The 22,134-nt window shown below is 39.4% G+C and overlaps 1 protein-coding gene across 1 annotated transcript; it reads left to right on the top strand.

Annotated features, from left to right (window-relative positions):
* Positions 1 to 1,867: 1,867 nt before the first annotated feature.
* Positions 1,868 to 21,488, top strand: SATL1 (spermidine/spermine N1-acetyl transferase like 1). The gene is made up of 6 exons (XM_026652960.2): positions 1,868 to 1,933; positions 8,754 to 8,805; positions 14,298 to 14,378; positions 15,236 to 15,337; positions 16,265 to 16,305; positions 17,700 to 21,488. Exons 1-6 carry the CDS (start codon positions 1,868 to 1,870, stop codon positions 17,868 to 17,870), a joined length of 513 nt encoding a protein of 170 aa, XP_026508745.1. The 3' UTR covers positions 17,871 to 21,488.
* The last annotated feature ends 646 nt before the right edge of the window (positions 21,489 to 22,134 follow it).

The raw sequence follows: 22,134 nt of genomic DNA, 5'->3' as shown, positions 1-22,134 counted from the left end.
TGACAAAAAAATGCCATGGAATCTTTAATGGTCACAAGTGGTCAGGAACTTGATTTCTCTTGCTGCACAATGCCTGCTAACCTCCATCCCAGCACAGTGGTTCAATAGCAAATAAGAGAAAATGTGCCAGCTATAGTGCGGACTATACCAACACTACTTCCTGCGGTTTCCTGGCATTCCTGTTAGGCCTCTTATCCAAGAACTGAGCCAGCTCAATGTGGTTTAACATGTGAGGTCTGATGGGATCACAACACAAATGGGAATTGATTGGGTGTCCTTTAGACTGAGTTTGTTTTCTAAATTTGTGGAATTAAGTCTCTCTAGAACAGGGGTGGCCAACCTGTGGCTCTGGAGCCGCATGCGGCTCTTCAGAAGTTAATATGCAGCTGGAGCTACAGGCGCTAACTTTCCAATGTGCCAGTAGAGCTCACTGCTCAACCCAGCTCTGCCCCGGGTCCTACCTGACTCCACCCCTTTCCCCAAGAGTCCTGCCCCTTCTCCAGAGCCTGCTGTGCCCTTGCTCCTCCCCCTTTCTCCCAAGAGCTTCCTGTATGCTGTGAAACAGCTGATTGTGGTAGGTGGGAGGCATGGGGAGGGAGAAGGAGGCGCTGATCGGTGGGGCTGCCGGTGGGCAGGAGGCACTGGGGGCTGGGGGGGGGGGAGCTGATGAGGAGGCTGCTGACATATTACTGTGGCTCTTTGGCAATGTACATTGGTAAATTCTGGCTCCTTCTCAGGCTCAGGTTGGCCACCCCTGCTCTAGAAGAAATAAAAATATATAGTTGATGGGGGGGGGGGGGAAAATCAGCAACTATTCAGAAATACATTTACTTTGGCCAGATGATGCAAGCTGCTCTAACCAGGAAAGTGCAGAGAATTATCAAGACTTGGTAGAGACCCTTTCGTAGGCTGAAAAATCTCTTGAAGGGCAAATTCCCTTAATTAAAAAAAAGTTGCAGAAATGTGCACACTGCAGCAAATAGAGGAAGCAGAAGCTAAAAAGTGCACAGAGACACATGGAAATATGTATACTTGGTATGAAATAGAAAAGAGAGGAAAACAAGCAGAGAACTTTAAGACCGAGAAAAGCTAATTGCCTGATCAGGCTGCAGTGAGGAAAGACAGTTGTTGGACTGCCCTTATTGTCCATTTCCTCCCACGCCTCCTGACCAGCCATACTCTCCCTTTCCATACATATCTTCCTCTCCGAGCCCTGAATCATCTTGCACACCCAAGTCTTCCACTGCTCTCCCTGTCATGCCTAATGCTTCCAACATACTGGCATGTCTCCCAATTCACTTATCTTTGTGACAGAGTCCATCCCCTACCCAAATAAATTATAGGAGAGAACACTGGGGACAGCCCTCCGGTATCCCCTTCTGGGCAGAGAACATAGAGCTGGTACAATGGAAAGCAATTGCTCCCCATAAATCAACTGTGTTTAGCTCCCCTCTGTCTTTCTTTTTCCAGTCTCAATGATTGATTTCAGTGATCCCAAGAGCCTGCTATGCCATGAACCTGAGGCTGGGGAAATGTGAGTATTGTGATGCTGATTTCCATTGTGACTACCCATCTGCTCAGGGGCTGCTGGTTTAAAAGAAAGTAGTAGGTCACAAGGATAAGTAGGGATAGGATGTAACTAAGGCAGAGGCAAGGAGTGGAGGCTAAATTACCACTTTAGTGAAGGAAAGAGAGAGGAGGAGGAAGAAACATTTTTGTTTCTTCCCTGCCCCAAAGTGCTTTTTGAAATGGTGAATGAGGAGGAATATCTCCCAAACAGCAGCCCAGCAGTGCTCCATCTCCCTCCTGGGAAGTAATCAGTCCTCTGCCTCCTGCTTTCCACAGGTCTGGCCTTGGCGCTGGTGCCATGAGCTGTTTCCGAATCCGCCCGGCAGAGCCCCAGGACTGTCCTGAAATCCTACGCCTCATCAAAGTAAGAGGGACAGTGAAGTGTGCAGGCATCTTTCCCTCAGTCAGTGTCTGTCCAAGTTTCCTTTTTAAAGCTTACTACTATTTTCTGTGCTAGGCATAAACCCCAGTGAGCATCTTTATTAGCTACTACTGTTAATGTGCTGGTGGATAATGGTACATAAGACAAATTAGATAGATGTCTCAGACAGTTAGAAGTAGACGTATGAGGTGTAGACGTAACTCTTGCCTAACCTCTCTGATACCCTGTCTTTTTGTTCCTCCAATCCATTTCCCCTTTTAACTCCATCCAAAGCACATGACCACCTGCCCCCTTCATGTCTTTCTCTCAGTCCTATTTCCCATCCTTCCTCCATGCTGCTCCCTTCTGGTCCTGGTCTGCCACGGCTTTAATCCTCTTTGCCTTCAGCTCCTTTCATTTCTTTCAAAAGACCATGAAATCCCTACAAGATAAGTGACCTGGTAACAAGACTGGGGAAAAAAATCAAACTATAATCACGGAGCTACCAAGACATACAGCCCCGTGCTAAACTTCACCACTCACTCACACTGCTTTTCATCACATCCGGCCCCTTATAGTGATTAGTATGCTATATCTTTACACTGTAAACTCTGAGATAGGGGCCTTGTCTCTAAACACCTAGCACACTGTTAGCGCTGTACAAATATTCTAATCAATTATGAATAAAGAATGGGAAGAAATTCAGTTTTCCCTGACATGTAGACTATAGATGATGTTTGCTTAAGTTTATATAGACATTTGTTGAAATGTAAGTTGGCCCAAAAATCTATTTCCTAAAAATACACTTGATAGTTGGGCAAGGCCTGGTAAAATACAAGTGAAGTAAAGTGAGACAATTTAGAAAAGCAAGCTGGAGATAAGTTATGGCATAAACCTAGGTCATGTTGTAAACGTATTTTGGTTCCAACTGGTTTTTACAAGTATTTTAGATGAAATGTTAATGTTTTGAACAACGCGATCTATATAGTTAGTTATGAGTATGGTATTTACACAGATATTAATTAAAACGATGCTTCATGTTAACTAGCAAATGAGAAAGTAGAAAATATTTAATTATAGTAGCGGAAATACAGATAGGGTAAAAGGTGGATTTAATGTTAATTAATTAAGCCCCATTATTATGTTGACAGCACACTAATTTTATATTAGAGGTGCCCATCCTCCATCAAGGTTACAGAAAGGATTATGCCTCATTTAGGGACTAATCACCCTAAATGCACCATTTCACTTTAGAATATAACCCTGCAATGCATTTATACTCATAATGTATATGAGTTGGCAGATATATGTTGGGAAAATAACACAGCGGGGCACAGACTATCCAAAAAATTCTTGGACTGCATTGCAGACAACTTTTTATTTCAGAAGGTTGAAAAACCTACTAGGGGGGAAACTGTTCTAGACTTGATTTTAACAAATAGGGAGGAACTCGTTGAGAATTTGAAAGTAGAAGGCAGCTTGGGTGAAAGTGATCATGAAATCATAGAGTTTGCAATTCTAAGGAAGGGTAGAAGGGAGAACAGCAAAATAGAGACAATGGATTTCAGGAAGGCAGATTTTGGTAAGCTCAGAGAGCTGATAGGTAAGGTCCCATGGGAATCAAGACTGAGGGGAAAAACAACTGAGGAGAGTTGGCAGTTTTTCAAAGGGACACTATTAAGGGCCCAAAAGCAAGCTATTCCGCTGGTTAGGGAAGATAGAAAATGTGGCAAAAGACCACCTTGGCTTAACCACGAGATCTTGCATGATCTCAAAAATAAAAAGGAGTCATATAAAAAATGGAAACTAGGACAGATTACAAAGGATGAATATAGGCAAACAACACAGGAATGCAGGGGCAAGATTAGAAAGGCAAAGGCACAAAATGAGCTCAAACTAGCTAAGGGAATAAAGGGGAACAAGAAGACTTTTTATCAATACATTAGAAGCAAGAGGAAGACCAAAGACAGGGTAGGCCCACTGCTTAGTGAAGAGGGAGAAACAGTAACAGGAAGCTTGGAAATGGCAGAGATGCTTAATGACTTCTTTGTTTCGGTCTTCACCGAGAAGTCTGAAGGAATGCCTAACATAGTGAATGCCAATGGGAAGGGGGTAGGTTTAGCAGATAAAATAAAAAAAGAACAAGTTAAAAATCACTTAGAAAAGTTAGATGCCTGCAAGTCACCAGGGCCTGATGAAATGCATCCTAGAATACTCAAGGAGCTAATAGAGGAGGTATCTGAGCCTCTATTATCTTTGGAAAATCATGGGAGACGGGAGAGATTCCAGAAGACTGGAAAAGGGCAAATATAGTGCCCATCTATAAAAAGGGAAATAAAAACAACCCAGGAAACTACAGACCAGTTAGTTTAACTTCTGTGCCAGGGAAGATAATGGAGCAAGTAATTAAGGAAATCATCTGCAAACACTTGGAAGGTGGTAAGGTGATAGGGAACAGCCAGCATGGATTTGTAAAGAACAAATCATGTCAAACCAATCTAATAGCTTTCTTCGATCGGATAACGAGTCTTGTGGATAAGGGAGAAGCTGTGGATGTGGTATACCTAGACTTTAGTAAGGCATTTGATACGGTCTCGCATGATATTCTTATCGATAAACTAGGCTAATACAATTTAGATGGGGCTACTATAAGGTGGGTGCATAACTGGCTGGATAACCGTACTCAGAGAGTTGTTATTAATGGTTCCCAATCCTGCTGGAAAGGCATAACGAGTGGGGTTCCGCAGGGGTCTGTTTTGGGACCGGCTCTGTTCAATATCTTCATTAACGACTTAGATATTGGTATAGAAAGTACGCTTATTAAGTTTGCGGATGATACCAAACTGGGAGGGATTGCAACTGCTTTAGAGGACAGGGTCATAATTCAAAATGATCTGGACAAATTGGAGAAATGGTCTGAGTTAAACAGGATGAAGTTTAACAAAGACAAATGCAATGTGCTCCACTTAGGAAGAAAAAATCAGTTTCACACATACAAAATGGGAAGAAACTGTCTAGGAAGGAGTACGGCAGAAAGGGATCTAGGGGTTATAGTGGACCACAAGCTAAATATGAGTCAACAGTGTGATGCTGTTGCAAAAAAAGCAAACATGATTCTGGGATGTATTAACAGGTGTGTTGTGAGCAAGACACGAGAAGTCATTCTTCCGCTCTACTCTGCTCTGGTTAGGCCTCAGCTGGAGTATTGTGTCCAGTTCTGGGCACCGCATTTCAAGAAAGATGTGGAGAAATTGGAAAGGGTCCAGAGAAGAGCAACAAGAATGATTAAAGGTCTTGAGAACATGACCTATGAAGGAAGGCTGAAAGAATTGGGTTTGTTTAGTTTGGAAAAGAGAAGACTGAGAGGGGACATGATAGCAGTTTTCAGGTATCTAAAAGGGTGTCATAAGGAGGAGGGAGAAAATTTGTTCACCTTAGCCTCTGAGGATAGAACAAGAAGCAATGGGCTTAAACAGCAGCAAGGGAGGTCTAGGTTGGACATTAGGAAAAAGTTCCTAACTGTCAGGGTGGTTAAACACTGGAATAAATTGCCTAGGGAGGTTGTGGAATCTCCATCTCTGGAGATATTTAAGAGTAGGTTAGATAAATGTCTATCAGGGATGGTCTAGACAGTATTTGGTCCTGCCATGCAGGCAGGGGACTGGACTCGATGACCTCTCGAGGTCCCTTCCAGTCCTAGAATCTATGAATCTATGTAATGCCTGTTTGCTTAACTATTTTAAAATTAAAAACTTTATTTAATATATCACTCATTGTGTCATTCACAGTCCGCTGCTAAATTAGATTTTCTGTAACCACCCTGGAGGCTTGAACCTTAAAGAATTCAGTTTGATTTTATTCCTTATTTTTAAACTTACTAATTAGGAACACATAAATCAAAGGTTACATATGTGAGATTCATTAGTTGTTAGTCTCCCAAGGAAAGTAATAGAAACCTCATCACTCGGTATTTTAAAATGCAGACTGGATAAAGCCCTTAGGATGGAATTCACTTCTTCAAGGATGGCCTATACCAGCCCCTCTGTGCTGTCAATGTCCCATGTTAACCCTGTGTGTGAAGGCAAAGTGACTCAAAGGAGTCCCTCTCTATCCCCTGTATACCATGCAGATGGGCTCCATGACAACTCTAAACATACCAGAAGCAGCCTGGGCTTTGGGCGTGCCTCTTGGATCCACGCTTATGTGGACCAGTAGATAGGACCAATTACCAAGCGCCAACAGATTGCACTGCAGCTCTGAGTCTTGCCCATGTGCTGGAGGTGATGATAGATTCCATGTCCTCAATCCCACACCTAGCTCCCCCTAAAAAGCTTGTGTACTCACCTTCTGCATTGATCTTCTCTTCAAGACTGCACAATGTACTCAATTTAATTGAGTTTGATTTTTTTTAAATTGCCCTTCCTAAGATCTGTGCTATATATATATAAAAATAAAAATCTATTCAGGTTTACCAATGCCATAAAAACATTTCTCAAATAAAATACCCAATGCCCACAAAAAATATGTTCCCCTGCCTACTTCTCTGTTCCCCTTTCTTTTTGATCACTCCTGAACATGGTTATTCTACCTATGCTGCACGACAAACTGCCCTTCATTTCTTTCTCTGTGCCTTACTCCATGACACCTGCAATTACCTCCCATATCTGGTCAGAAATGCCTGCACCCTCTTCACAGACCTCTTTAAAAGTCCTTTCAACATGAAAGCTATGGTGTTCTTCTTACAGAAACATTAAAAAAAAAAAAAGGAAAAGAGGAATGGCAAAAGGGGCACTAACAAGAGTCATGGTTAGCTTCAAACACAACCATTTTTCTTCTTGTTTCATACCATTTCCCATCCTTTAGTTGCACATTTTCTCACTAGATTGCAAACTATTTGGGAAAGACTTTGTCTTCTTCCTCATCTGTAAAGTTCCTAACACATTTTTGCTGATAAATAATTAATAGTACTAATACTCTGGCTTTGGGCACGGAGTGGTGAGTTTCACTTTAAGATTGTGGCAGGTCCTGACTGGTGCATTAAGAAGTGAGAGCCTGCAATATCCCCACCCTCTTTGTGCCCCTCTGGAAGGGCTAGTCACAGTTATCGTGGATAGAATTGGCCACTGTGGGAAGAGCTGAGGTGTGGACACAACCATGTCCCTGTCCCTTCCTGCCAGTTGAGATGACCCATTGTGGGTGCAAAAGCTTATACTATCCCATTTCAAAGACCAGAGTAACTTCAACTTCAGTGTGTGCTACCCCTGAGCCACAGCAGGAGTTAGGTAGAATTCTCACAGTGATAAACACTGCACAATAGCCCAAGTACAATCCCCACAATGTGGCCAGTGGCTTACAGGCACAATCTGGCCCTTACTATTCATATTTATCTCTCCCTATCAGGCCTTTAAAGACATCCTTTTCTCTAGAGGTGATGTATCTAAGACTTACATCTAGAAAAAAAAACACACCTGATCTTGTTCCCAAACTGGGATCCTCCAGTTGCCATTTTAACTTTTTGTATTTATTTCCTGTCTTCCCTCTCTAGTTTTTGACTGCATCTCACCTGCAAGTCAGGGAGGGTATTACATCATGGACCCAGAAAACAATGAAGGGCTAGTAAGGTTAACAAGCAAAATATGCAAAAAATACACCCAGATAATTGTAGGCTAAGCTAATATGCTCCTACATCTGTTGGAACAGTATTCAGATGTATGAAGTCAGTGCAAGTGATACAGCAATCCTTCCCACAGATAAAATCTTCACCACTTTTACAAAGGGTTCATTCCTCAATAGTCCAAGAGGAGAGTTTTCTAATCAGTTCTGAAATTCAGGTCTTCTGCAGGGGTAGCTAAAATACTGCAATCTTTTGGAGTTAATTTTCCCTAATATGGCAGCAGTTTTCTGGAAAATACTGAGCCAGCCTTAACAGCAGCAATTTTTCATCATAATTTATAGAGTTCTGCTGATGTGACAAGACAGCATGCTACATCCTTCACAAAATACTTAGGAATGTTCTTTCTAATAACAAACAAAAAGTATCACTAGCGGTTGGAGCAGATTAGTGGAAATCAGAACTCCCATATTCTGTTTCTAGCTTTACTACCCAACTTACTTCAAGACCGTGGAAGTCTTGGGTGTAACAACTACTCTCTGCTTCCATTCACCTGTCTCAAGTGTTGTGAAGCATCATTAGTTTAAAAAAGTCACACACGGCATTTTTAACATCTACATGCCATACAAGCGACACCTAAAGTTACTATAAAACTGACTAAAGAAAAATATTTTCTCTATTTTTCCAGGTAGTGTATAGTCAGTATCACTATTTCTTATATGTAGTTCTCCTGTTTTTTTATGTCTTTCAAACAAGGGAGATTTTGTTTAACAAAAAAATAAAAATGGAATTGTAAAATCACAAAAATTGGAAGGGGGATTTGGGATGGGGTAGTCTATGAAACTACTTCTCTTTTTAAAGTTGACTAGATTTCAAGCTGACAGCCTTTAATGATAAAAAAAGTGCTTTACTATTCTGATAAAAAGGTGCTATGTAAGTGTAAAAGTATTATTATGATCAGATTGTGCTCAGTTTATAGCATAACACATATGCTGCAGTTTTTTTCCAGTTTCCATAGTGAACTAGAACGTAGCAGATATAGAGCAACAGTTTCTGCCTACCTCACTTGCAGAGCTCACTGCAGGATTGGGGCCTAAGGTAGCATTTTGCATCAAGATCAAAGTTTAGCATAAACCTTAATACTTTGCATAGTATTCTGTAAAGACTGCAACTATTGATGAAACCTCAAACTCCAATTTGTTCATCCGACAGGAACTAGCTGCATATGAAAATATGCCAAATGCAGTAAAATTAACAGAAAAAGGTAAGATTATACTCTAAATAAAAACACCTATGGAAACCTATACATTATACAGTAGAACATCAGAGTTACGAACATTAGAGTTACAAACTGACCGGTCAATCACACGCCTCATTTGGAACTAGAAGTACAGAATCAGGCAGCAGCAGAGAAAAAAAAAAAACACTCCACAAAAAACCCCCAGCAGTACAGTGTTAAACGTAAACTATTAAAAAAATATAAAGGGAAAGTTTAAAAAAAGATTTGTCAAGGTAAGGAAACTGTTTCTGTGCTTGTTTCATTTAAATTAAGATTCAGATGCATTTTTTTCTTCTGCATAGTAAAGTTTCAAAGCTGTAGTAAGTCAATAGTCAGTTGTGAAATTTCAAAAGAACAACCATAACGTTTTGTTCAGAGTTAAGAACAACCTCTATCATGTCTATCAGGGATGGTCTAGACAGTATTTGGTCCTGCCATGCGGGCAGGGGACTGGACTCGATGACCTCTCGAGGTCCCTTCCAGTCCTAGAATCTATGAATCTATGAAAACCTCCATTCCTGAGGTGTTCGTAACTCTGAAGTTTGACTGTATATAAAAGAACTATGTACTGTATATTTTTGAAAGATTATGATGAATATTGCTGTTAGAGACAATGTGTTATAGTAGTTAGGACAGACAGAAAGAACTGAGTTCTATTCCCAACTCTGCCATTGGCTTACTGCTACTTGCAGTTACACTTAGGCTATGTCTACACTAGCGCCTACATTGGCAAAACTTATGTCACACAGGGGTGTGAATATTCCACCCCACTTGAACGACATAAGTTACACTGACATAAGCCTGAGTGTGCTACATCACCAGGAGAGTTTCTCCCGCTGACATAGCTACCGCCATTCATTGGGAGTGGTTTAATTAGGTCAACGGGAGAGCTCTCTCCCGTCGGCATAGAGCAGCTACACGAGAAATCTTACAGCAGTGCAGCTGCATCGGTACAGCTGTGCCACTGTAAGCTCTCTACTGTAGATATAGACTCATAAGGTCAGAAGGGACCATTATGATCTTCTAGTCTGACCTCCTGCACAACGCAGGCCACAGAATCTCACCCACCCACTCCTGCAGCAAACCCCTGACCTATGTCTGAGCTATTGAAGTCCTCAACTTGTGGTTTAAAGACTTCAAGGTGCAGAGAATCCTCCAGCAAGTGACCCGTGCCCCACGCTGCAGAGGAAGGTGAAAAACCTCCAGGGCTCTGCCAATCTGCCCTGGAGGAAAATTCCTTCCCTACCCCAAATATGGCGATCAGCTAAACCCTGAGCATGTGGGCAAGACTCACCAGCCAGACACCCATGAAAGAATTCTCTGTAGTAACTCAGATCCCACCCTATCTAGCGTCCCATCACAGGCCATTGAGCATATTTACCGCTAATAGTCAAAGATCAATTAATTGCCAAAATTAGGCTATCCCATCATACCATCCCCTCCATAAACTTATCAAGCTTAGTCTTTATGCCAGATATGTCTTTTGCCTCCACTGCTCCTCTTGAAAGGCTATTCCAGAACTTCACTCCTCTGATGGTTAGAAACCTTGGTCTAATTTCAAGTCTAAACTTCCTGATGGCCAGTTTACATCCATTTGTTCTTGTGTCCTCATTGGTACTGAGCTTAAATAATTCCTCTCCCTCCCTGGTATTTATCCCTCTGATATATTTATAGAGAACAATCATATCTCCCCCCAGCCTTCTTTTGGTTAGGCTAAACAAGACTCTTTGAGTCTCCTTTCATAAGACAGGTTTTCCATTCCTCAGATCATCCTAGTAGCCCTTCTCTGTACCTGTTCCAGTTCGAATTCATCCTTCTTAAACATGGGAGACCAGAACTGCACACAATATTCCAGATGAGGTCTCACCAGTGCCTTGTATAATGGTACTAACACCTCCTTATCTCTACTGGAAATACCTCGCCTGATGTATCCCAAGACCGCATTAGCTTTTTTTCACAGCCATATCACGCTGGCGGCTCATAGTCATCCTGTGATCAACCAATACTCCGAGGTCCTTCTCCTCTTCTGTTACTTCCAACTGATGCGTCCCCAGCTTATAACAAAAATTCTTGTTATTAATCCCTAAATGCATGACCTTGCACTTTTCACTATTAAATTTCATCCTATTACTATTACTCCAGTTTACAAGGTCATCCAGATCTTCTTGTAGGATATCCCGGTCCCTCTCTATATTGGCAATATCTCCCAGTTTCGTGTCATCTGCAAACTTTATTAGCACATTCCCACTTTTTGTGCCAAGGTCAGTAATAAAAAGATTAAATAAGATTGGTCCCAAATCCGATCCCTGAGGAACTCCATTAGTAACCTCCTTCCAGCCTGACACTTCACCTTTCAGTATGACCCATTGTAGTCTCCCCTTTAACCAGTTCCTTATCCACCTTTCAATTTTCATATTGATCCCCATCTTTTCCAATTTAGCTAATAATTCCCCATGTGGAACTGTATCAAATGCCTTATTGAAATCGAGGTAAATTAGATCCACTGCGTTTCCTTTGTCTAAAAAAATCTGTTACCTTCTCAAAGAAGGTGATCAGGTTGGTCTGGCACAATCTACCTTTTGTAAAACCATGTTGTATTTTGTCCCAATTACCATTTACCTCAATATCCTTAACTACTTTCTCCTTCAATTTTTTTTCCAAGACCTTGCATACTACAGATGTCAAACTAACAGGGCTGTAGTTACCTGGATCACTTTTTTCCCCTTTCTTAAAAATAGGAACTATGTTAGCAATTCTATAGTCATACGGTACAACCTCTGAGTTTACAGATTCATTAAAAATTCTTGTTAATGGGCTTGCAATTTCATGTGCCAGTTCCTTTAATAGTCTTGGATGAAGATTATCTGGGCCCCCCGATTTAGTCCCATTAAGCTGTTCGAGTTTGGCTTCTACCTCAGACGTGGGAATATCTACCTCCATATCCTCATTCCCATTTGTCATCCTACCATTATCCCTAAGCTCCTCATTAGCCTCATTAAAGACTGAGGCAAAGTATTTGTTTAGATATTGGGCCATGCCTAAATTATCCTTAACCTCCACTCCATCCTCAGTGTTTAGCGGTCCCACCTCTTCTTTGTTTTCTTCTTATTTATATGGCTACAGAACCGTTTACTATTGGTTTTAATTCCCTTTGCAAGGTCCAATTCTACATGGCTTTTGGCCTTTCTCTCTTTATCCCTACATGAACTGACCTCAATAAGGTAGCTTTCCTTGCTGATCCCTCCCATCTTCCAGTCCTTGTAGGCTTTCCGCTTTTTCTTAATCACCTCTCTGAGATGCTTGCTTATCCAGCTTGGTCTACAACTCCTGCCTATGAATTTTTTCCCCTTTCTTGGGATGTAGGCTTCTGATAGTTTTTGCAACCTTGACTTGAAGTAAATCCAGGCCTCCTCCGTCTTTAGATCCACAAGTTCTTCACTTCAATCCACTTCCCTAACTAATTCCTTAATTTTTTAAAGTTAGCCCTTTTGAAATCAAAAACCCTCATCACAGATCTATTTTTGTTTATTCTTCCATTTAGTTTGAACTGAATTAACTCATGATCGATTGAACCAAGGTTGTCCCCTACAACCATTTCTTCTATGAAGTCCTCACTACTCATCAAAACCAAATCTAAAATGGCATCCCCTATTGTTGGTTCAGCAACTACTTGGTGAAGGAATCCATCAGCTATCGCATCCAGGAAAATCTGAGCCCTATTATTACTACTAGCACTTGTCCTCCAGTCTATATCTGGGAAGTTAAAGTCTCCCATGATCACACAGCTCCCATTAGTATTTACTTCATTAAAAACATTAAAGAGGTCTCTATCCATATCCAAATCGGATCCCAGAGGTCTATAGCACACCCCAAACACTATCCCAGGGGAGACTCTAGTAGCTTTCTTCCCCAATGTGATTTTTGCCCAGTCTCTGTCTTATCCATTCCATCACTTCTTATTTCTTTACAATCTACCTCATCATTGATATACAATGCTACTCCACCACCTTTGCCTTTATTTCTATCTTTCCTAAACAGCACATACCCTTCAATACCTGTACTCCAGTCGTGACTACTTTTCCAGCATGTTTCTGTTATCCCTATAATATCTGGTTTCACTTCCTGCACCAATAGCTCTAGTTCCTATATTTTGTTACCTAGGCTCCTCACATTAGTGTACAAACATCTTAATGTTTGCTGTTTGGCTTCTCTCACATTCTTTACCCGATTAGGCACAGACATTCTACCGCCAGTATCACCTATTAGACTGGTATCTACACTACCCTTCCTCTTTATGTCCATAGCTTTAGAATCACACAGTTTGTCTCCTCATCTTAATGGAGAAAAACACTTACCTCATTTAAAAGCTGCAAGATCTTCAGCTGCAAGATTCTTAAAAGTGCTGCATAAGTGTAAAGTATTTTATCCCTTTCACATACTTTTCTTTTTGCAATTGGCTTTGTTTCCTGTCAGGTTCTGTACTGAATTTGTACCCTGAGAGAACTGTAAATAAAAATTGAATGCTAACTTTTAAAACACAGAAATTTAAGTTTTATGTTGTGACAAATGGCATTTCTTCATCTGCCTCGGCCTAGTTATTTCTGGCTTTGATTAAAGGAGAGGACAGCAAACTAGGGTCCTGATCTTGTAGTCTTTACTCATGTGAGGAGTTGTACTGAAATCAGCAGGAATACTCATGTGAGCAAGGGTTGCAGGATCAGTCCCCTCAACATTGTTATCACTGGTTTAGGAAAATTTCTTCCAACTTAGTTGCTAACTGAAACATTAGGTGAAATAATCAAACTACTTAAAGCTCCAGTTCCAGATCAAAAGTGAAGTGCAAAAATTGAGTTTTTATATTTAACACTTTACTGCTCTAAACAAACTACCCAAAATCATGACCCTTGAATGTTTCTTTGAAGCACTGTTGCAGCAGAGTTGGAACTGCTCATCGTGGGCCTGATCCAAAGCCCACTGAAATCAACAGAAAGAATCCTATTGCCTTCAATAGGTTTTGGATCAGGTCTCATGGAAGGGCCAGTTCAGCTGTAAATGATGGTTTCTCATGTGTATGTTTTGATAGTTCAAGAGCAGACACATTTTAGTACTATCCCCCCCAAATATTGATGTTTGAACATTTTCCATTTCACAACCTTTAATTTTTCTTTAGCTTTCTGCTTTTTTATTAAAGATTATTGCAAATACAATCTAGTGCATTAATATCTTGACTCATGCTCCTAAATAGCTTTTATTCTCACCCTACCATACCTATTTCTTTTTCCTCTTATTCCAATCTACCCCTTTTGAACACTCCATGCATTCTTCTGGAAAAGGCTGATGGACTGTAATTGTACAACCATCAATAACTATTTGCAAGTACTCCCTCAAATGGAAAGCTACTTTACAAATATTCTTATTTACTTATTTTTAATGCAGTGAGCCTGCCATTAACTCAAAGGTTTTAATTTTAATTTTAGACTTGCTTGAAGATGGCTTTGGAGAACATCCTTTCTACCACTGTCTAATAGCAGAGGTGCCAAAGGAGGGACAAACAGGAAGTAAGCTAAACATGTTTCAAATATTTATCTATTGATGACCTCTAGCAATCCCTGATTACACAAAGAATGACATAAGGGATAACAAGACTGAGAAGGCTGAGGTTGTCTGAAGCTCCAATATGGACCCATTAGCTGACCACTAAAAGGGAACTTCATGGATTTTTCTTTTAGATATTTTAATAAAAAGTTTACTGCCATCAATGGATGAATGGACAGAGACTGAATTATCTTCTCTATCTAAAAGGTGTTCCCTGACGGTCATTGTTGAGACACAATGGTGATGTGATGTTCATCCATAATGCACATTCCACTTTGTTGTTCTTTAGAGATTGACAGGTGTGCCAGTTAGTGGGACTAATTCTGTGGATATGATCAAATGGTAATAGAGATTAGACTATTGTTAGTAAGGCAAATAAATTTAATCTGAAACCAGTTCCTTATGCAGAACCCCTTTGCCCAGTACCTCCAGATAATTTTAATGCTTTTGATAATACATTCTGCCTTCTTGATTACACCTTAGTATCAGCAAGTATCTGAGGTTTTCTTCCTAATAGCGAAGATTTTACAAGTGTCTTCTGCGTGAAAAATACCCAAGACTTTAAAAAAACCCTGCAGTTTGGAGTGCATGTCTTTCAATATTACTAAAACAAATATTGGCTTTGTGGTGCTTGTTTGGTCTGAAATCTATATTTGCTGCATTTTAAGATGATTCAGTACACAGGAATTTTCACTGAGCACTACCTGTGTTTATATCAAAAGTTTCCTTAAAAAGTTGAAGGATAGCTATAAAATAATATTGATATTATACTTTACATAAGCTAGCCAGTTATTTCACTTTTTATGTTCTTTCTTTTCAGGCAGTTGCATTGTAGGCTATGCTATGTATTACTTTACATATGACCCTTGGATTGGCAAGTTACTTTACCTGGAAGACTTCTATGTCATGGAACCATATAGAGGTAATAATCAAACAAACAAACAAGCTTGTTAACAAGCCTCACTCTTGATAAAAACAACAAATAATTACTCGTTTACTCTTTCAGTATGAATTAGCTTCCAGCTTTCTCTTTCCATACTTCTAGGCAATACTGAATAAATATCCTGCAAGTTTTATAAGGGAACAAAGCATGAATGTGTTTCCAACCATTAGAGGACTTTGTCTTCTGAAACATAATATACTTGAACACTATTATTAATACATTCTGTGCATGATTTTGAGAACTCTTCCAAGAAATTATGTTGCAGAATTTTGAAACTTTAAAGGTGAAGCTAATATTGTTTTCTAATGTCAGTGAAATAGGTATATTTTAATTTCTAATCATGTTTAAAAGTAACTTTTAATGCCTTTAAATTTAATTTAATAAAAGGATCAAGAGCTTGACCTGCAATAGAAGTATTGACACAAAATATAAAATAATTAACTTTTTAAAAAATTTCCCATGTTAACCCTTTATTTTAAGTACTTATGAAGGTGCTAAAATATATCACAATTACTCACAAATAAAAAAAATAATCAACAAATTTAAACAAATTCCAAAATTTCATAATAGTACAAGTAATCTCAAATGAAAATATATTTTATGCAATAGTTTAAAAGTAGTACTACTTCACTGTAAATCAGCATTTCCTTATGATCCAGTCAAAACACACATAACTTAGTTCAATATATTTATATTATATAAATTAAATATATAATGATACAAAATGTATATTCTCACTTCCAATGACATTATTAGAAAAGTAATTTTATTTTCTATATAAAAGTTACATTCATTTGAATTTCCCGTTAAATATTTTAAATGTGCAACTACAATTTCATAAAAATACATCTTGCTATGAAACTGTGTGTGTGTACTGATATTTTTAATATTTGCACTATTCAATAGGCTTGGGCATTGGCTCGGAAATCTTAAAGACATTAAGCCAGGTATGTATCATTTAAAACAAAGATTTACAAACACTGCATAATTTTAATGGTCATTTCCCTCATTTTCTAACCTATGACAGTGTAAGATTTTGATTCATAAATTCTCTGTACAGTATGCTTAGTATATGTGATGAATTAATGCAACACAAACATGTAGACTTGTTTTCATATAGATTTCTTTTCCTGCCAATGCAAGTCTGTTCTGGACTCTGTAAATGGACTCTTAAAGCAGTGGGACTTCTACATCTTCTACAGGGAGATTTTCCCTTAACTTAATACTCTCACAGTTCAGTTAGGAGAATCCTTCTGATATTTTGCTTAAGTTTCCCTATGCTCAATTTCATATTGTTATATACACTGTTGTACCTCTTTGGAAACACACTAAGTAATTCTTCTCTGACCTTCATACTTACTTTCAAATAATTAGGGGGAAAATCTTACCCCCTGCTCAGTGTGTAAAAATATCCCAGTAGTCAACAGAGCTTGTGTGATTATGCTGGAGTACAAGAACCCTTCAAGGCGTCTCCATTTATTGTGTTCCAATGATCTGGTCTGCAGAACGAGGGGTCTTAGATATGTGTCTAATGAGCAGACTAGGCAGAGTTTAATGGGTAAACTAAGCATCCCTGTGGAAATCAGCAGAGCAGCTGCAGCCTTCCTATTGCAGTAATAGATGTGGATACGCTCCAAGGCTTATGTTGGAATATGTCCCTACACTGTAACTAGGAGCAAGCCTCCCAACCTGGGTAGACATGCTTGTGCTAGTGGGGCTTGCACTAGTGTGCTACAAATAGCTGTGTGGATGTTGCAGCACCAGTGACTAGCCTGAGCCTTCACCAGTGCTTCAACATCCACACAGCTATTTTTGGCACACTAGCACAAGCCCCACTAGCACAAGCATGTCTACCCAGGCTGGGAGGCTTGCTCCAAGCTGTCATGTAGATATACCCTTGGAGTCACCATCCCTGGCCGCCTGAGAATCCCTCTGCCAAGCCCATATACTAGTGTATTGCAGAGTTGCCAGAAATTTGGCCGTAGACTAGTTACACTGCCTTTTCCCCCCCTCAGTTTAACTAAGAGTGATCTAATCTAGCAGGCAACTCGCTTGTTCATCCTGTGAATGTCATGATGACAAAAGAGGGTAAAGCATCTCTGCGGAGAATTTTGGCACAAATTGTTGCTATTTTCTTGAGTTCATCACGATACCATGTGCAAAAAGGGACTAGCTTGTTAGAGAACATGAACTGCTCTGGCATCTGCTGTATGTGCAGTGGCCTTTTGAAATGGTACCACTGGAGATTGCTCTATTTGTAGATGAATATCCGAACTAGTATTGGAGAAGGCATTCCAAAATAATGCCTTGCAAGTAATACAGAATGTTTACTTTTCAACAGATAGCAATCAAAACAAACTGTAGCTGCATGCATTTCCTTGTAGTCATTTGGAACAAGCCATCTATAGAGTACTATGTAAGACGTGGAGCTTTAGACCTTTCCACTGAAGAGGGCTGGCATCTCTTCAGATTTGACAAAGAGAATCTTCTCAGAATGGCAACTGGAGCATGAAGGAAGTTCCCATTCACCATTCCAAGATTTGTGAGAGATTAGATTATTAATCTGCAATATGTTTGTCCTGCTTTCAGTTTTGTGCAATAGAACATCTGCTGCTTACACCCTGGAGTTCCAGTTTGTTATGAATTTAACAAGATTAATCAAGTTTATGTAACTGCTTTGTTTTATGACCAGCAGCCTTTATTACTATTAGGTACTATTAGAGTTACTAAAGTTTCTTTCATTGTTTGTTACATAACTGGACACTATTCAAGGAGACCCCATGTTTTATCTCCCCCCCTCACATTAACAAATAGATGTATGTTAAAAAGTGTTACTGTATTGTATGCATTGTATCACAAGCTGATTTATATTTAAAGTAATCCTGCCTGCTACAAAAATAAGTCTTATGTTACTAACCTTTTCCACGATGTGACATTATCAGTATGATGAATGATTGTGTCCTCATCTTTCAGGCAGATAGTAGCCAATCAGGATTAAAATTTTTCACCTAGTTCTTCCTCATCTCGGGGGTGCAAGTAGGCATTCCCTGTTAATGAGCAATGTAACTGGAGAATATGATCATCATCTAAGCTAGTCACTTTGTCTGAGACTGGTCATTCACTGTGGCATTCACAGTCAGTTTTCATATTGGTGTTGCTACATCACAGAGAGCAAGGTGAGAGACATTTTTTTTTTTCTTGTGATGCTGGTGCTACCATTAATGAATGATGACTGGATCCAGCTACCAGGGAGGAAGGAGTAACTAAGGAGAAGTTAAGATAGACTAGGCTAAAGTAACAAGAGGAGAAGGGGACCATGAAGAGCCTATTAAGATGATCAAACCTCCTGAAGATAGCCTCTTTAAAACTGCTGAGGAAGAACCCCTATCGGAACTTGCTGATCAAAGACCTCTTCAGCAGATGTAAATCCAGCCAGTACTGTCTCAAACAGGTAGCAGCATGGAAAAGCTCCTCAACTAAGGCCTCCCCCAACTCTGCCCAGGACATGGCCACAGTTAGGATACAGTGAGCTCAAAGCTCCTCTGGGGTAAGAAGTGAGGCATGGAAGGGAGCTGAAGTGCTGCATGCAAGTTTGGATCCTACAGAAAAAGATATATTTACACACCTTCTCCTCTTTATGAGCCCCTCCGAACAGCATGAACGTAGACCTGGATTTGGGGAATATTTTAGATGAGGAAATGCGTACCTCAAGCTCTAAGGGGATCCAGGGAATGCCACCACACCAAGTCTGGTCTTGGGGTCATGGCAGAAGTTGGGAAGCAAGATCTCATTGCTAAGGATGAAGGCTGAGAGGCCACCTTGAGGAGAAAACAGGGGTACATTCAGAGAATTAGTTTCCCCTTGTAGAAGATTACATATGAGGGATTGCAAGCTACACGTGCAAGTTTCCTGACTCTTTGGGCTGAGAGCATGACAACCATAAAGGCCACTTTCCTTGTCAGGAAAACCACTCGGAATGGTAAAGATGTGTTCCAACAGATCAGAGTAGATGATCTATGGAGGGGAACTGTAGACTTTAAAGTAGGAGACTGCTTTCAGGAACCTGGCTAACAGAGGGTCGGACCCCACTGGGAACCCTTCGATGGAACTTCTGAGGACATTGCAGGAGGAGGCCTGGACCCTAGGGCAGCTAGTAGAGAACCTTTTGTCAAACCCATTCTGAAAGAATTCCTGATTGGAAGGGATATTGGATTTCCTGGTCAAGATCCCAAGGGATATGCAATACTAGGAAAAAGACAGACCATACAGCTATAATAAGCAGACATACCACTCTTCTTTCAGGAATAGATGAGGCAACACAAAACCAGTTGGAAATCCCTAGCTTTGAGAAGGGAGTATTTATTAAGCGGACCCATCTCAGCCACTCTGTGGCTATGACAACAGGAAGACATTGATTTCTTTCTACTTTTTCCCTTTTACCTAATTCTATAAAACACTCAGATAATTCTTTTACAATTGGATAATGCATTGAGTTTAGTAGGAAAGACAAGACTTTAATTTGGTCAGTGCAGATGACAAAAGCTAAGAAAACTGCTGGAACCTGAAGATTTACCATATTCAGGTTTTAATAAAGTTTTATAAACATACAGCTTTTTCCCTGAAAACACACAGACTTCAAGGTCCTCTTTCTAAAACACTTCTGTAAGCATTATTTTATGGTTTCTGAATGAATCATGGAATTGTAATAAGATCAGTGTCTGTCTTGGCAAGAATCAAATTCAGAAACTTCAATAACTGCACATTAGTACTCTGCATCTTGGGCTCCAACACTATATTACTGAACTTCAGTTTAGGATTCCCAATTTCTTTTAAGATATTCTTAGTTTATTTTAAAATAAGATTTGTAGAGAAAAGGCAATCTGTAATTCTTTGTGTTAGCTTCCCACTTTTTCATAACCAAAAGGATTAAGAAGTGAATAATGGTTAACTGTGTAGAATCTAAATGCAACTTCTTTCCGCACAAGCCATTGATTTGATTCATGTTAAACTTTCAAAGTGTCTTTTGTGTGTGTGTTACATAGTATTTGGGGAAATAAGCATATGACTCCCAGTGACACTAATGGATATCTTGTGGCTAAATCACTATCTCTTTAAAAATTTACCTCTAAGTTTCACATAGAAAATTGAACTGCATTTCATGCTTCTAATCTATTATTTCCCTCATTTAGGTGAGATTCAATTTCAGAAGAACAATATCATCTTGTATTGTCCCACTGTTGTAGACTCTTAGAGTGCAAGCATGCAAAGACACATGAATAACTTTATGACTTTGAGTAGTCCCAATAAATTCATCTGATCCTTGCCTAGCCAGATATTGAAATCACTACACTTTCATGTTGGATTCAATGGGAATACTCAGGCTATGTAAATTATGCACACAAAACAGTTTGCAGGATTGAGACCTTAGTCACTTAACAGGAACTCAGTATTTTAGGTGTTTTTGTTTTCTTTACTAAAACAGCCATGTTGTTTGTTTAAAAAGAGGCTGCTAGCCATAGGCACAATTTTTTTTTTACATTTTTTTAACTGTATGTTGATACTAAACTGTTGACACATGTGACATTGGCATAACTACTAATAACTACTTCAAGAGGCAAAGAATTGTGTATATGTTCTGCTCCATAAATGATAGCAATAACTGTATTGTGCCAGAACATGCTATTCTTCATAAGTCAAACAAACAGTCCTTAAAAAGGATTTCCATTTTGTCTCAAAGCACTTTATCATATCAAAATTTTACCAGAATGAAAAATTGACTCTAAATATTTGCTCATTCTTACGTTCACAGAAATCCCATTGAAGTCAATGGGCTCTGGGTATGCATGCTTCAAAACAGACTGTGGACCTTGGTTTTATCCCTACTAACCTCCACAACTTTTTATTCTTTTTTTAAGCTAAGCTGTGAGAGCATTTTCATCCAATAGTATAACTGCCTGTTTTAACCTCTGTGTCACTAAAACGCCCAACTTTCCTGCCATAATTTGCTAATATATTCCACATTAGCACAAACAGTACGAGTAACATGGGTTAGAGTTGATGGAGCTGAAAAGTAACTTAATAAATATCAGTCTATGTTATTAAAGGTTGACTGAAAACTAATGTGTGGTCTACAAGGGATGCTTTGAAGACTAGCTCCAATTTTTCCTTTTCACTTTAAATGTTACTTTTAAATCAGGAAAGCTACACACATACAGAACAAAATTTATTTTCTATTCTAGTTACCTCGGTGGAACAGGTTAACAGCAGTGATTTTTACAAAAGGAGTTAGCTTACATAAATCTTAAAGCAACTGAATTTGAGAGAGTACAACAATCACAGCTGGTTTCTTTTATATTATGAGTGCTCAGACTAATAAGATACTTGAGCCAACATGGATGCCAAATGCTATCATTTGCCCATAACATTCCAGAGCTGGAAGTGAGTGAGAAGGGGGACAACAATCAAAAGATGACCAGATTACTCTTTTACTGCCTTTGAACAACTAAGGAGCTGAAGGACAGAAATACATTTACACTTTCAGACCATCCCTTATAAAGGTGATTTATGTTTATTAACAACTTGACACTGACAATCCTGATACACCCCATTGCAAGCACATATTGAGAGAAATATAATGCTCAGTGTCAAACAGCTAATTATTGTTCAAAGAAATTAAAATATTTAATTGCTTATAGGTAGTAAGAAACAGTACCCAGTAAACAACAAGGACAAAGTAGATTGACTGTACATATTGGGATTTAAGAAAATACCTGATT

This window comes from Terrapene carolina, unplaced genomic scaffold (genome assembly GCF_002925995.2).
Source record: "Terrapene carolina triunguis isolate 2854851 unplaced genomic scaffold, T_m_triunguis-2.0 Scaffold131, whole genome shotgun sequence".
Classification (NCBI taxonomy): domain Eukaryota; kingdom Metazoa; phylum Chordata; order Testudines; family Emydidae; genus Terrapene; species Terrapene triunguis.
The sequence above is the reverse complement of the archived record's forward strand: the minus strand, read 5'-3'. Positions and strand labels throughout refer to the sequence as shown.